Source organism: Hyperolius riggenbachi, chromosome 6 (genome assembly GCF_040937935.1).
Source record: "Hyperolius riggenbachi isolate aHypRig1 chromosome 6, aHypRig1.pri, whole genome shotgun sequence".
NCBI lineage: Eukaryota > Metazoa > Chordata > Amphibia > Anura > Hyperoliidae > Hyperolius > Hyperolius riggenbachi.
In genome coordinates, this window is record NC_090651.1 from 87,307,104 (window position 1) to 87,321,868 (window position 14,765).

The window sequence follows — 14,765 nt, forward strand, 5'->3', positions numbered from 1 at the left end:
TCACCTCCTCCATGCCTTATTAAAAGGAACCCGAGGTGAAAGACATATGGAGGCTGCCATTTTTATTTCTTTTCAAACAATACTAGTTGCCTGGCAGTCCTGCTCATCTATCTGGTCAGTAGGGTCTGAATTAAACATATGTAACAAGCATGCAGCTAATCTTTTTGTCAGAAACGTGTTCTGCATCCTTGTTCAGGGTATGTGGCTAAAAGTACTAGAGGCAGTGGACCAGCAGGACAACCAGGCAATGAGCATATTTTAAAAGGAAATAAATGTCAGCCTCCGTATCTATCTATCTACAGTGGGGTGCGAAAGTTTGGGCAACGTTGTGAATCGTCATGATATTCCTGTATAAATCGTTGGTTGTTGCGATAAAAAATGTCAGTTAAATATATCATATAGGAGACCCGCACAGTGATATTTGAGAAGTGAAATTAAGTTTATTGGATTTACAGAAAGTGTGCAATAATTGTTTAAATAAAATTAGGCAGGTGCATAAATGTGGGCACTGTTGTCATTTTACTGATTCCAAAACCTTTAGAACTAATTATTGGAACTCAAATTGGCTTGGACCTACATACACAGGTGAATACAATTATGAGAAAGAGTATTTACGGCGGTCACTTGTAAGTTTCCCTCCTCTTTTAATTTTCTCTGAAGAGTAGCAACATGGGGGTCTCAAAACAACTCTGAAATGACCTGAAGACAAAGATTGTTCACCATCATAGTTTAGGGGAAGGATAAAGAAAGCTGTCTCAGAGATTCCAGCTGTCTGTTTCTACAGTTAGGAACATATTGAGAAAATGGAAGACCAAAGCCTCAGTTCAAGTTAAGGCTCGAAGTGGCAGACTGCGAAAAATCGGTGAGATCAGTCAGAGTCAACACACAGACCAGCACCAAAGATCTACAACTTCATCTTGCTGCAGATGGAGTCACTGTGCATCATTCAGCCATTTGGTGCACTGTACACATGGAGATGCTGTATGCAGAGGAAGCCTTTTATCTGCCCACAGCACAAACAGAGCCGCTTGAGGTATGCTAAAGCACATTTGGACAAGCCAGCTTCATTTTGGAATAAGGTGCTATGGACTGCTGAAACTAAAATTGAGTTATTTGGGCATAACAAGGTGCATTATGCATGGAGGAAAAACAACACAGCATTTCAAGAAAAACACCTGCTACCTACAGAAAAATATGGTGGTGATTGGGGCTGTGTGGCCAGTGCAGGGACTGGGAATCTTGCCAAAGTTGATGGATGCATGGATTCCACTCAGTATCAGCAGATTTTGGAGACCAGTGTCCAGGAATCAGTGATAAAGTTGAAGCTGTACAGGGGCTCGATCTTTCAACAAGACAATGACCCTAAACACTGCTCAAAATCCACTAAGACGTTCATGCAGAAGAACAAGTACAATGTTCTGGAATGGCCATCTCAGTCCCCAGACCTGAATATAATTTAAAATCTGTGGTGAACCAGAATCCAGACTCTCATTGGAACCTACAGGAAGCGTTTAGAGGTTGTAATTTCTTCAAAAATGTACTAAATATTGATTTCATTTCTTTTTTGTGGTGCCCAAATGTATGCACCTGCCTAATTTTGTTTAAGCAATTATTGCACACTTCATGTAAATCCAATAAACTTAATTTCACTTCTCAAATATCACTGTGAGTGTCTCCTATATGATATATACATAACTGATATTTTTAATTGTAACAACCGACGATTTATAAAGGAAAATCATGACCATTAACAAGGTTGCCCAAACTTTCGCACCCACTGTATCTATGTATCTAGGCTATCAGACCCATGATGAGATCAACATGGTTGCATGTTGTACTATTCCTACGAATTACTTTTCTGGGGTCACTTTTTAATTTTTAGTACAGTAAGTATAAAAAAGTGCTGCTATCTATGCAAAAATTGAAATTTGTGAGCCAGGTGACACATGACAATTTTTTTTTTTTTTTGCAGGGTTTTTTCTCTGGGCGACAAAGAGGAAATTCGGGTGCCAGGCGGTGCCTGTTAATTATCGTATTTTGCTGTTTTTTTTTTTCCAGTTCTTTATGCAGAGGGACTTTTAGGGTTAAAGGACAACTGAAGTGAGAAGAATATGGAGGCTGTCATATATATTTCCTGTTGAACAATACCAATTGCCTGGCAGCCCTGCTGATCTATTTAACTGCAGCAGTGTCTGGATCAAGCATGCAGTTAATCTTGTCAGATCTGACAATAATGTCAGAAACATCTGATCTGCTGCATGCTTATTAAGGGTCTACGGCTAAAAGTATTAGAGGCAGAGGATCAGCAGGGCTGCTGGGCAATTGGTATTTCTTAAAAAATAAATATGGCAGCCTCCATATCCCTTCATATACCTTACACTTCAGTTGTCCTTTAAATGTCAGGAAGGGTGTTTGTGCAAGGGGAGGTAGTGGTTAGGGTTAGGTGTTGGGAAGGGGGTTTGTGCAGGTGAAGGGGGGGTGGCGGTTAGGGTTAGACCTCAAGAAGGGGGTTTGTGCAGGGGGTCGGTTAGGGTTAAGCCCACCACCAGGGGGTCTTAGTGTTAGGCACAAGGGGGGTTAGCAGTAGACATTGGTAGTGGAGGGTGTGAAAGTAGGCTTAGGTTTAGCTATAGTAAAATATCAGTAACAATTACCAATATTTTACTAACACTTTAAATAGTAGAGAATCGGTAAATTTTTATATATATAGATAGCGCTCGATTTTCCATGGCACTTGAAATATGCATACGCATCCTTTATAACTAGAAAGGTTTCTCAGACTCAGAGCTACTTATTTATTTTTGTCAGGAGCTGAATGAACAAGGTTTTACCTCACACTGATTTGGCTGCTGTGCACACTTCACAGTCAAAATTTAAAGGGAACCTTAACTGAGAGGGGTATGGATGTTTCCTTTTAAACCATACCAGTTGCTTGGCAGTCCTGCTGATCTCTTTAGTTGCAGTAGTGGCTGAATCACACACCTGAAACAAGCATGTAGCTAATCCAGTCTGACTTCAGCCAGAGCCCCTGATCTGAATGCTTGTTGAGGGGCGGTGGCTAAAAGTATTAGAGACACAGGATCAGCAGGAGAGTCACGCAACTGCACTGGCGTAACAATAGGGGAAGCAGCCCCTGCCGCCGCAGGGGGCCCAGGGCCCCCCTGGGGCCCGCTCATGGTCGTTTTGTGGGGGGCAGGAGGGGTCACAGCATGAGGGGAGAGCTTGGTAGCACGTTGGTGGGGAGGGGGGACGGTCCCCCCCTCCCTCACCTCAGGCTCTCCCCTCTGCGCTCCCCTCCTGCCTCTATGTAAGCGTCAGCAGCGGCAGCTATAATTACCTCCATCCACCACGGAGGTTGCCGATCTGCAAGGGCTTCATATTACTTCCTGTTAAAACAGGAAGTGATGTGAAAGTAAAGTGAAGCCCTTGCAGATCAGCGACCTCCGGTGGTGAATGGAGGTAATTATAGCTGCTGCCACCGCCGCTGCTGACGCTTACATAGAAGCCGGAGGGGAGCGCAGAGGGGAGAGCCTGAGGTGAGGGAGGGTGGGGACCATCCCCCCTCCCCACCGACGTGCTACCAAGCTCTCCCCTCATGCTGCGACCTCTCCTGCCCCCCTAAAATGGCCATGAGCGGGCTCCAGGGTGGGGGTGGGGGGCGCTCAAATTCTTGCAGGGGGGCCCGGGGACTTCTAGTTACGCCCCTGCGCAACTGGTATTATTTTAAAAGGAAAAATCTATATCCTTCTCAGTTTAGGTTCCCGTTAACCTCATACAATAAAAATAATATCAGACATCAGTACATTTTCTACTGCCAATACAATTTATTGTATTTTCAGTTCAGGTTTGCTTTAACTGATTCAGACTTGAGCCACAAAACATGATCTGTATGTTAATTTTGGGTCAATGAGTCATAGTATTAAAGGCAGAGGATAACCATGACCCAATCATATGGCCTTTGTAAACAGAATGGTGCCTTTTATATTCTGTCAGTTGAGATTTCCTTTTTTTCAATTTTTGTTCAATTATTCCGTTAGATCGAATGCAAAGATTTTTCAAACATGTCTGATTGGATTTTGTTTGTTTTTCTTGATCGAAAAAAAAAAAAGATTATTTTCAACTTTCATTCAATTCGATTGTTTTGGTCGTATAAACGGGAATTTTTTTTTATTGTACCATTAGCCAGTGAAGGTCAGCTTTTATGGATGCAATGGCTAAAAGGTGACATCACCATTCCAAATAATGAATCCTAACAAATGCCTGCAGTCCTCTTCAAAGACTGTTATTAACACCAGTGTTTTGTGGGACACATAGGACTCCACAAACAGTACACAATACACTTTAAGTCATAGGCCCAGAGTCTTACCTAGAGGGAAGTAGCCCCATGATCGCAGGGGGGCCTAGAGCTGTGGGCAGGGGGGGGGGGGGGGCAACTACTAACCTTCCCTTCCTCCAATACAGGAGACTATACTTCAGATCAGGTGTTTTTGTGGCTACACTTGTTATGGGTGTGAAGATGCTGATTGCCACACTTGTTCTATGAGCCTTGTGAGATTGGCCTCCAGGCTGTAAAGGGCACCAAGGGAGGCAAGGGAAGGGTGTGAACAGGGGCATAGCAATACAGGTTGCAGAGGTTGCGACCGCATCGGGGCCCTTGGGCCAGAGGGGCCCTCCCTCAACTGCAGTATTAACTCTCTATTGGCCCTGTGCTCATAATAATCACTTCTATAGATAATTTGAATAGTGGTAATCATTAACAAACTTTTCCCTACCCCCTTCTTGCACTGCTGACACTGTGGTTGCCATTGGTAGCTTTTGGTGCACCGTATCAATTGTTATGTATATAAAACTTGCATCGGGGCCCACAGCTCCTTAGCTACGCCACTGGGTGTGAACATTGAGGGGGCCCTATCAATGTTTCGCAGGGAGGCCCCATGACTTGTAGTTACGCCACTGCATTGGCCCCTGTTTGGATGTCTGGCATTCACTCCGTAATGTACCCTGTGTGAGGCACATAGCAGAATGAGTCACGGAAATCCAAGCCGGAGCTCATGGCTTAAAGCGTATTTTTGTCCTTGATAAAGGGCTCCTATGTGTCCCCAAAACATAGGAGTAAAAAAACAAAATGTTGAAGAAGAGTGCTGGCTTTGTTATTATTCTCCAATGGTCATTGTGGAACCACTGAAGTTTCTTGCTGTGCAATCATAACTTACATTATAATGCACCACATTACACACAGTGTAAATCACTCTTACAGGCCATCCTATAATCAGCAGAGACACTACAGAATAAAAACTTTAATGTATTGTAACATACAGAGCATATGAGTTATTCTTTTGAATTCAATTTGAGTATATACTGTACATATAACTTGCTGGTTGTTACATGACTACATCATGTGTATTATAGCATATTTCTCAGTGTAAAGCAAAACACCAGTCAGGAAAGTCTTCTTTAGATCTGGTAAGGAAGTGTAGAATGGTTGTAACCAGTGATTAGCAAATTTGTTTTTCACAAAAATGATGTTATTTTTGCATTCTAACTTAGTAGTGACATCCAAAACGGTCAGGAAATGTTTCTCAAAGATTTTGGGATTCAAAAGCATACAGTGTTTCTAGGAATTACCTATAGCAGCTTTTTGCATCCCTACAGGACCAGTCAAAGGATGCAAATAAAAGCAAAGGTAACGGCAGAGTAGTGTGTAATTTGCCTCTGTTGTCTTATGTAATCTCATCCAGGATGCAGTACTTAAATGTTCTTCTGGGAGATGGAACCAGACAATAACCTGTGTGCACATGGATTGCGGAGCTCCTCCTACTTCACTTGTATTCCATGCCAGCTTTACCTGCCCAGAAGGAACAGCCCTGGGGAAACGGTGCTTCTTCTCCTGCTTGCCACCTGCAAAATTCCAAGGTACCTTTGTATAGAGATGTTGAGACCAGTTTACAAAGTCTGGACCATAAGTGGAACCAGTCATTTTATAAACTCTGGACCATAAATGGAACCAGTAAATTTATGAAGTCTGGGCCATAAGTGGAACTAGTCAGTTTATGAAGTCTGGAGCATAAGTAGAACCAGTCAGTTTATAAAGTCTGGACCATAAGTGGCTGGATGGTGTAATGGTCAAGGGCTCTGCCTCTGACACAGGAGACCTGGGTCCGAATCTCGGCTCTGCCTGTTCAGTAAGCCAGCACCTATTCAGTAGGAGACCTTAGGCAAGTCTTCCTAACACTGCTACTGCCTATAGAGCACGCCCTAGTGGCTGCAGCTCTGGGGCTTTGAGTCCGCCAGGAGAAAAGCGCGATATAAATGTTATTTGTCTTGTCTTGTATAAGTAGAACTAGTCAGTTTATGAAGACTAGACCACAAGTGGAACCAATCAGGAACCTACAATAATCCCCAAATCACAAATTGTTTACCCCAGGGGCATAAACTTTGAAGTGGCTCTCAATTTTCTAACTTAAACCTAAGTCCTGCCTATTGCTGTGCTGAAACTGCTTAGCTGAAAACAAGAGCTTTGAGGCCTTTGTTTGCACTCAGCTTTTTGCAGGTGCACAGAGCACAGAAATTGATTTAAGAATAATCATAGGTCCATGCAGGCACATGTTAGCGTTGTTCAGCTGTCCATTTGTCAGACTTGACACAGTGCTCACTAATGGTAAGGCTGTAGTCAATGTAGTTTAACCAACCTCCCTGTAGAGGCTCCTCAGAAACAAGTCTGTGGGAAGTTCTGCCTGTGTAATCTGTTGTCAGAGTTTCCTGGTACTTCCTGGTACCACAGAACCTAGATTCCCTGTCTTTCCACCTGTCTCTGTTTCGGAATGGGGCTATAATCATGTGGGTGACCTGACACAAAGAACCTAGTTTCAAGTAAGGTGGATGATGGATTGTGGCTTTGAAGGTGCCACTTTTCTCTGTATAAACTAGTCAATAATAACAGATGATGGTATCGGCACAACAAACTGCAGCCAAGTGGAAACTGAGTTAATCGCAACACTAGGCAAAGCATACAAATTCAAGAATCAGTAGGTTCCCCGGTGCAGCAGGTACGTCTTACCACCTCTGGCTATACATAAATAAGGCAATAGATACACTGATTCAATGATCTGATGATACTAGCCTCCAACTTGTTCCTATTAGTCTGCTGCCAAAACTATCCTCCTGGCCTGCAAGGTTCCTGATAATGCTTAGTAGGCATCTCAATACAGCCATCCATGCTCTCCTAGCATGGACAATCTCTGGCTACTCCTCCAAACACAACGAAGCCAAGGATGGCTTCCCTGGGCTGCTAGTGTGGGAGGAGACAGTTGTTCAGAATGCACTTACAGATGGAATCATGCACAAACAGTTGCACTTCCGAGATTGCTTCTTGTTTATTTAGCATATGAAAGACTTGGTTTACAAAGCATTACCGAATTCAGTAATGCAGCAAACAGCAAAAAAAAACTTGCTGAATTTAATAAACATTTTATCAAATGTGAATTCACTAAGGCTGTTACTGCATGGCAAGCTGAAATTACCGACCATTAAATTACTTGTGTGGTAAACACCTCTAGAAAAGTCAATTCACAAAGCATTCGGTAAAACCAAGTGAGAAGTGAGGTATTTCTCTCCAGGCTGCAGTTGTCATTAACCAACAAACAGCATTCCATAAAATGACAAAGCAAGGAGCCAGCCAACAGAGGGTGTCACCGCATCCTGCTACTCCCTCCATTGGTCCACTGCTGGGTGGGACAAGTTTCTCTCCCTGAGTCAGACAGCAGAGAAGAGAGCTGACACAGAGGAGATTTCCCCTGCAGCCATTTAGATTTGAACCCTTTAGACTCCTGCTCCAAGATGCCAAGGAGGAACTGGTGAAATCATCCATGCTTAGTGTGTCTTATGTTTATTGAAAGTCCATGTAAACTCAGGCTATTAAAAAAATGTTAAAGGGGAACTTCAGCCTAAACAAACATACTATCATAAAGTTACATTAATGATGTTAATTAGGTAGCGCAAGAGCTGCAGCCACTAGGACGCGCTTTTTAGGCAGTAGCTGTGTTGGGGAGACTTGCTCAAGGTCTCCTACTGAATAGGTGCTGGCTTACTGAACAGGCAGAGACAAGATTTGAACCCAGCTCTCCTGTGTCAGAGGCAGAGCCCTTAACCATTACACTATCCAGCCATCCTGTTTTAAAAGAACAGGCAAATGTTCGTGATTTTATGGGGGCAGCCATCTTTTCATGGGGCAGCCATCTTTTTAGTTCAAAGGAGGTGACAGGGAGCATGAGACACAGTTCCAAATGTCCTGTGTCCTGATCACCCTTCCCAGCTGGGCGCTTGGCTTCCAATCTCAAATTCAACATTAAAAAAACCATATCTGCACAAAAACAGCAGAAGGAGAACAACAACATCAGAAATCCATCATGCTTTGCACAGCATCAGGGGAAAAATGCCCGGGCAGTTTTCTTCTGTGCAGTTAAAAATGAGGTTTGGATAAGAAAATCAAAGCTCTGATGCGGTGAAACTGTTAAAGAAAGACCAAGTCTTTTCAGTGCTGCTGAGTAGATTTTTAGTCTGGAGGTTCACTTTAAGAAAGACTAATAGACAGATTCAGAGGGACTAGAAGGGGACATGCAAGTCTAAAGGAATGCTGGGGATGCCTCTTACTATTGTAGTGCTGTCACAGCACAGACGTGGGGAAACATCACTGTAGCAGAACACAGCTTGCTGCCAGACCTACTGAACAACTGTTTAGACTTCTACTACTATGGGTCTTAGTGAATTGAAGCCATGTTTTTCAGTAAATAACAGAACTACTACCGCATGTGTAAAATCTTATTGAGTACTAAAACATGTTGATCTTAGAAAATCAAGCCCAAATGTGTTTTCCCAACCCAGGGTTCCGATAATGTGCTTTCCTTAGCGAAAGCCCACTCAACATTATAAGGAGCTTTGCAAGCCAGGAGGATAGTGTCTCCAGCGGGATGACAGGAATCATATGGAATCCAGTAACCCATTGAGTCAGTATATCTATTGAATTATTCATGTACCGCCAGAGGTGGTAAGACTTACCTGCTGGCCCAGGAAACTTCCTGTTTTTGTACGTCTATAAATCATCATCCACATTAATGCAGAAGCTAGGGTGTAGCTGGGTGGCCATGGGGACATGGCTACACTTCTCCAATACCATGAAGTACTACAAATATAAATTCCTGATACAGCTCCCTATCGTTTTTTTTTTAAATTGGCACTATAGAAAGAATGTTACCACTGCCTAGAATGCAGCCTTTATAATACATGATGCAATAAATAGATATGTCTTTATAGAAATTCAATAAAACGGATTTATTGTACAGAGAAGTTAAAAGGGTTTATTTTTGTTTTGTTTTTGTTTTTTAACTCAGGGGAAAAAAATCTGAATGAATTTCCCATTTTTATCCATATAAGTTAATCGGGAGTGGCTTATTTTTGCACATGTATTGTATTGTATTGTAGTGTGTTATATCATAATCAGTGCTGCTCGGATACCACTTTTCACTATCTGGATCTAATTTGGATCCGGATACCTAGATATCCGATCCGGGTCGGGTATCCGAGTTTAACATATTCCAATCCGGATCCGAATCGGATATCCGACCTCAGTATCTGGCCGGATCCGGATAGAGAACCGGAAGTTACCTGAAAATGGCAAAAAAACCCTTTCGGAGGTCTCTCTCTCTCTCTCTCTCTCTCTCTCTCCCTCTCCCTCTCTCTCTCCCTCTCTCTCTCTCTCCCTCTCTCTCTCTCTCCCTCTTTCTCTCTCTCTCTCTCTCTCTCTCTCTCTCTCTCTCTCGGCCTGGATGCCTTCGAAAGGCATTTTTGCCATTGAAGGTGATTTTGGCTTGTGCTCGGGTATCTCAACTAACTATCCGCCCGGATTTCGGATTTCAGATATGAAATCCAAGTTTGCTCGGATAGTCTATTCGGATTTTAAAAAATATCTGAATTGCTATTCAAAGTTCGGATAGAGGAAAAAGTTCAGATTATCTGGGAAGTTCGGATATCCGGAATCCGGATGAGCACCACTGGTCATAATACTGTTTGAATGTCAACGTTAAGTTTTCTCCTTCAAGCTTTGACAATTCCTGTTCTTTCATTGGGTAAGAAAAATGACCAGCTATTGTCTCTTCTGTGGGTTTCAGGACAGAGCCAATGGGTGACCTGTATGGAGGATGGTCTTTGGTCCCTTCCAGAGGGCTACTGCAAGATTGAATGTGATGCTCCTCAACCCATTCCTAATGCGAAGCTCATCACAACTCATTGCCAAAGAGACAACCATGATGTGGGATCAACGTGCAGATATAGGTGCAAGCCTGGCTACTATGTGGCCGATGCACCTGAGCGAATCACTAGGAGGTTGGTCAAATTATTTTGTACTTTAGTAATTTTACCACCAGCAAATAGTCCCTGTACTTCAAATAGTGCCTCTAGAGTTTTTGGCCCTTATTCAATTCATGTTTTCTTCTAAGTTTTTCCTAGGAGATAATTTTTTCATCTTCTTTTTAAAATAACTTTTCAGTACTCATCAATTGAGCAAGTTACAAGAAAAAGCAGGTGAAAAAGTTCTGTCAAAATTATTTGGAGTATTCTCTTGCTTGCTGGTGGTTTAAAAGGCATTTTATTGATAAGGTGGGAAACTATCGCCTAGGAGAAGACTTAGGAGCAGTGGTGCTCAGCAGAGCTCTTTTTCAGCTATTCGAGCTCGGTATTCGAGCTCCGAATAGCTGGAGCTATTCGAATGGGCTATTCAAGTGAACTCGAATAGCCCATTCACTATTCGCGCTATTCGAGCTAACAGCGCTATTCGAGCTCGAATACCGAGCTCGAATAGCGTCATAGCCCAGATTGATGTCCTTAGAGCCAATCAGAGGGCTCCCAGGCCCTCTGACGGCGGCCAATCACTGAGGGGGACCCTGGCCAGCCCCTACCCTATAAATAGCGGCCGCCATGTTCCGTTTCTCCGTCCTTGCCCGACTTTGCACAGAGAGAGATTTGCTCCTTTGTGCGTTGGCTTAGCAAGAGCTTTATTGTGGTAATTTACCTAGCGTTTTTGCTCACATACACCTCCTATATACACCTATATTGTTGTTAGTTAGATAGACATTGTATTTTAGTTAGTAGCTTTTGTGTTACATAGAGAGAGACTCAGACAGCTGCTGCAGGCTTACAGCTTTAGGCCTCAGGGCCTTGCCTGTGTGGGCAGCTGTTCTCTCCTGTCCTCTGTTTATTTCTCATCTATACCAGTATTTCTGCTGTCCTTTAGTACTGATTGATTGTATTTTGTATTGTAGTTATATACTGTAACTGTACTAGGACACTCACTCAGTCACTGTTCATAGGCTACTAGCTCCTGCGTGTGCGTGCACTCACTGTCTGTGTACTGTACACACACTCTATTTCCTTCTGAATAGTTATATACTGTAACTGTACTAGGACACTCACTGTCACTGTTCATAGGCTACTAGCTCCTGCGTGTGCGTGCACTCACTGTCTGTGTACTGTACACACACTCTATTTCCTTCTGAATAGTTATATACTGTAACTGTACTAGGACACTCACTAACTGACACTGTTCTTAGGCTAGCTCCTGCGTGTGCGTGCACTCACTGTCTGTGTACTGTAGTGTACACACACTCTATTTCCTTCTGAATAGTTATATACTGTAACTGTACTAGGACACTCACTCACTGACACTGTTCATAGGCTACTAGCTCCTGCGTGTGCGTGCACTCACTGTCTGTGTACTGTAGTGTACACACACTCTATTTCCTTCTGAATAGTTATATACTGTAACTGTACTAGGACACTCACTCAGTCACTGTTCATAGGCTACTAGCTCCTGCGTGTGCGTGCACTCACTGTCTGTGTACTGTAGTGTACACACACTCTATTTCCTTCTGAATAGTTATATACTGTAACTGTACTAGGACACTCACTGTCACTGTTCATAGGCTACTAGCTCCTGCGTGTGCGTGCACTCACTGTCTGTGTACTGTACACACACTCTATTTCCTTCTGAATAGTTATATACTGTAACTGTACTAGGACACTCACTGTCACTGTTCATAGGCTACTAGCTCCTGCGTGTGCGTGCACTAACTGTCTGTGTACTGTACACACACTCTATTTCCTTCTGAATAGTTATATACTGTAACTGTACTAGGACACTCACTGTCACTGTTCATAGGCTACTAGCTCCTGCGTGTGCGTGCACTCACTGTCTGTGTACTGTACACACACTCTATTTCCTTCTGAATAGTTATATACTGTAACTGTACTAGGACACTCACTCAGTCACTGTTCATAGGCTACTAGCTCCTGCGTGTGCGTGCACTCACTGTCTGTGTACTGTACACACACTCTATTTCCTTCTGAATAGTTATATACTGTAACTGTACTAGGACACTCACTGACTGTCACTGTTCATAGGCTAGCTCCTGCGTGTGCGTGCACTCACTGTCTGTGTACTGTACACACACTCTATTTCCTTCTGAATAGTTATATACTGTAACTGTACTAGGACACTCACTCACTGACACTGTTCATAGGCTACTAGCTCCTGTGTGTGCGTGCACTCACTGTCTGTGTACTGTAGTGTACACACACTCTATTTCCTTCTGAATAGTTATATACTGTAACTGTACTAGGACACTCACTCACTGACACTGTTCATAGGCTACTAGCTCCTGCGTGTGCGTGCACTCACTGTCTGTGTACTGTAGTGTACACACACTCTATTTCCTTCTGAATAGTTATATACTGTAACTGTACTAGGACACTCACTGTCACTGTTCATAGGCTACTAGCTCCTGCGTGTGCGTGCACTCACTGTCTGTGTACTGTACACACACTCTATTTCCTTCTGAATAGTTATATACTGTAACTGTACTAGGACACTCACTGACTGTCACTGTTCATAGGCTAGCTCCTGCGTGTGCGTGCACTCACTGTCTGTGTACTGTAGTGTACACACACTCTATTTCCTTCTGAATAGTTATATACTGTAACTGTACTAGGACACTCACCCACTGACACTGTTCATAGGCTACTAGCTCCTGCGTGTGCGTGCACTCACTGTCTGTGTACTGTGATGTACACACACTCTATTTCCTTCTGAATAGTTATATACTGTAACTGTACTAGGACACTCACTCAGTCACTGTTCATAGGCTACTAGCTCCTGCGTGTGCGTGCACTCACTGTCTGTGTACTGTAGTGTACACACACTCTATTTCCTTCTGAATAGTTATATACTGTAACTGTACTAGGACACTCACTGTCACTGGTTATAGGCTACTGGCTCCTGCGTGTGCGTGCACTCACTGTCTGTGTACTGTACACACACTCTATTTCCTTCTGAATAGTTATATACTGTAACTGTACTAGGACACTCACTGTCACTGTTCATAGGCTACTAGCTCCTGCGTGTGCGTGCACTCACTGTCTGTGTACTGTACACACACTCTATTTCCTTCTGAATAGTTATATACTGTAACTGTACTAGGACACTCACTGTCACTGTTCATAGGCTACTAGCTCCTGCGTGTGCGTGCACTCACTGTCTGTGTACTGTACACACACTCTATTTCCTTCTGAATAGTTATATACTGTAACTGTACTAGGACACTCACTGTCACTGTTCATAGGCTACTAGCTCCTGCGTGTGCGTGCACTCACTGTCTGTGTACTGTACACACACTCTATTTCCTTCTGAATAGTTATATACTGTAACTGTACTAGGACACTCACTGACTGTCACTGTTCATAGGCTAGCTCCTGCGTGTGCGTGCACTCACTGTCTGTGTACTGTAGTGTACACACACTCTATTTCCTTCTGAATAGTTATATACTGTAACTGTACTAGGACACTCACCCACTGACACTGTTCATAGGCTACTAGCTCCTGCGTGTGCGTGCACTCACTGTCTGTGTACTGTAGTGTACACACACTCTATTTCCTTCTGAATAGTTATATACTGTAACTGTACTAGGACACTCACTCAGTCACTGTTCATAGGCTACTAGCTCCTGCGTGTGCGTGCACTCACTGTCTGTGTACTGTAGTGTACACACACTCTATTTCCTTCTGAATAGTTATATACTGTAACTGTACTAGGACACTCACTGTCACTGGTTATAGGCTACTGGCTCCTGCGTGTGCGTGCACTCACTGTCTGTGTACTGTACACACACTCTATTTCCTTCTGAATAGTTATATACTGTAACTGTACTAGGACACTCACTGTCACTGTTCATAGGCTACTAGCTCCTGCGTGTGCGTGCACTCACTGTCTGTGTACTGTACACACACTCTATTTCCTTCTGAATAGTTATATACTGTAACTGTACTAGGACACTCACTGTCACTGTTCATAGGCTACTAGCTCCTGCGTGTGCGTGCACTCACTGTCTGTGTACTGTACACACACTCTATTTCCTTCTGAATAGTTATATACTGTAACTGTACTAGGACACTCACTCAGTCACTGTTCATAGGCTACTAGCTCCTGCGTGTGCGTGCACTCACTGTCTGTGTACTGTACACACACTCTATTTCCTTCTGAATAGTTATATACTGTAACTGTACTAGGACACTCACTGACTGTCACTGTTCATAGGCTAGCTCCTGCGTGTGCGTGCACTCACTGTCTGTGTACTGTACACACACTCTATTTCCTTCTGAATAGTTATATACTGTAACTGTACTAGGACACTCACTCACTGACACTGTTCATAGGCTACTA

General features: G+C 43.3%; 1 protein-coding gene across 9 annotated transcripts in view; it reads left to right on the forward strand.

Moving 5' to 3' along the window:
• PAPPA2 (pappalysin 2) overlaps positions 1–14,765 on the forward strand; it is a 478,727-nt gene that overhangs the window by 356,766 nt on the left and 107,196 nt on the right. For all 9 annotated transcript variants that reach the window (XM_068239634.1, XM_068239635.1, XM_068239629.1 and 6 more), the window contains 2 exons: positions 5,739–5,913; positions 10,164–10,377. In XM_068239634.1, the coding sequence (XP_068095735.1) occupies positions 5,739–5,913; positions 10,164–10,377 (389 nt within the window). The remainder of the gene's footprint in view (positions 1–5,738; positions 5,914–10,163; positions 10,378–14,765) is intronic.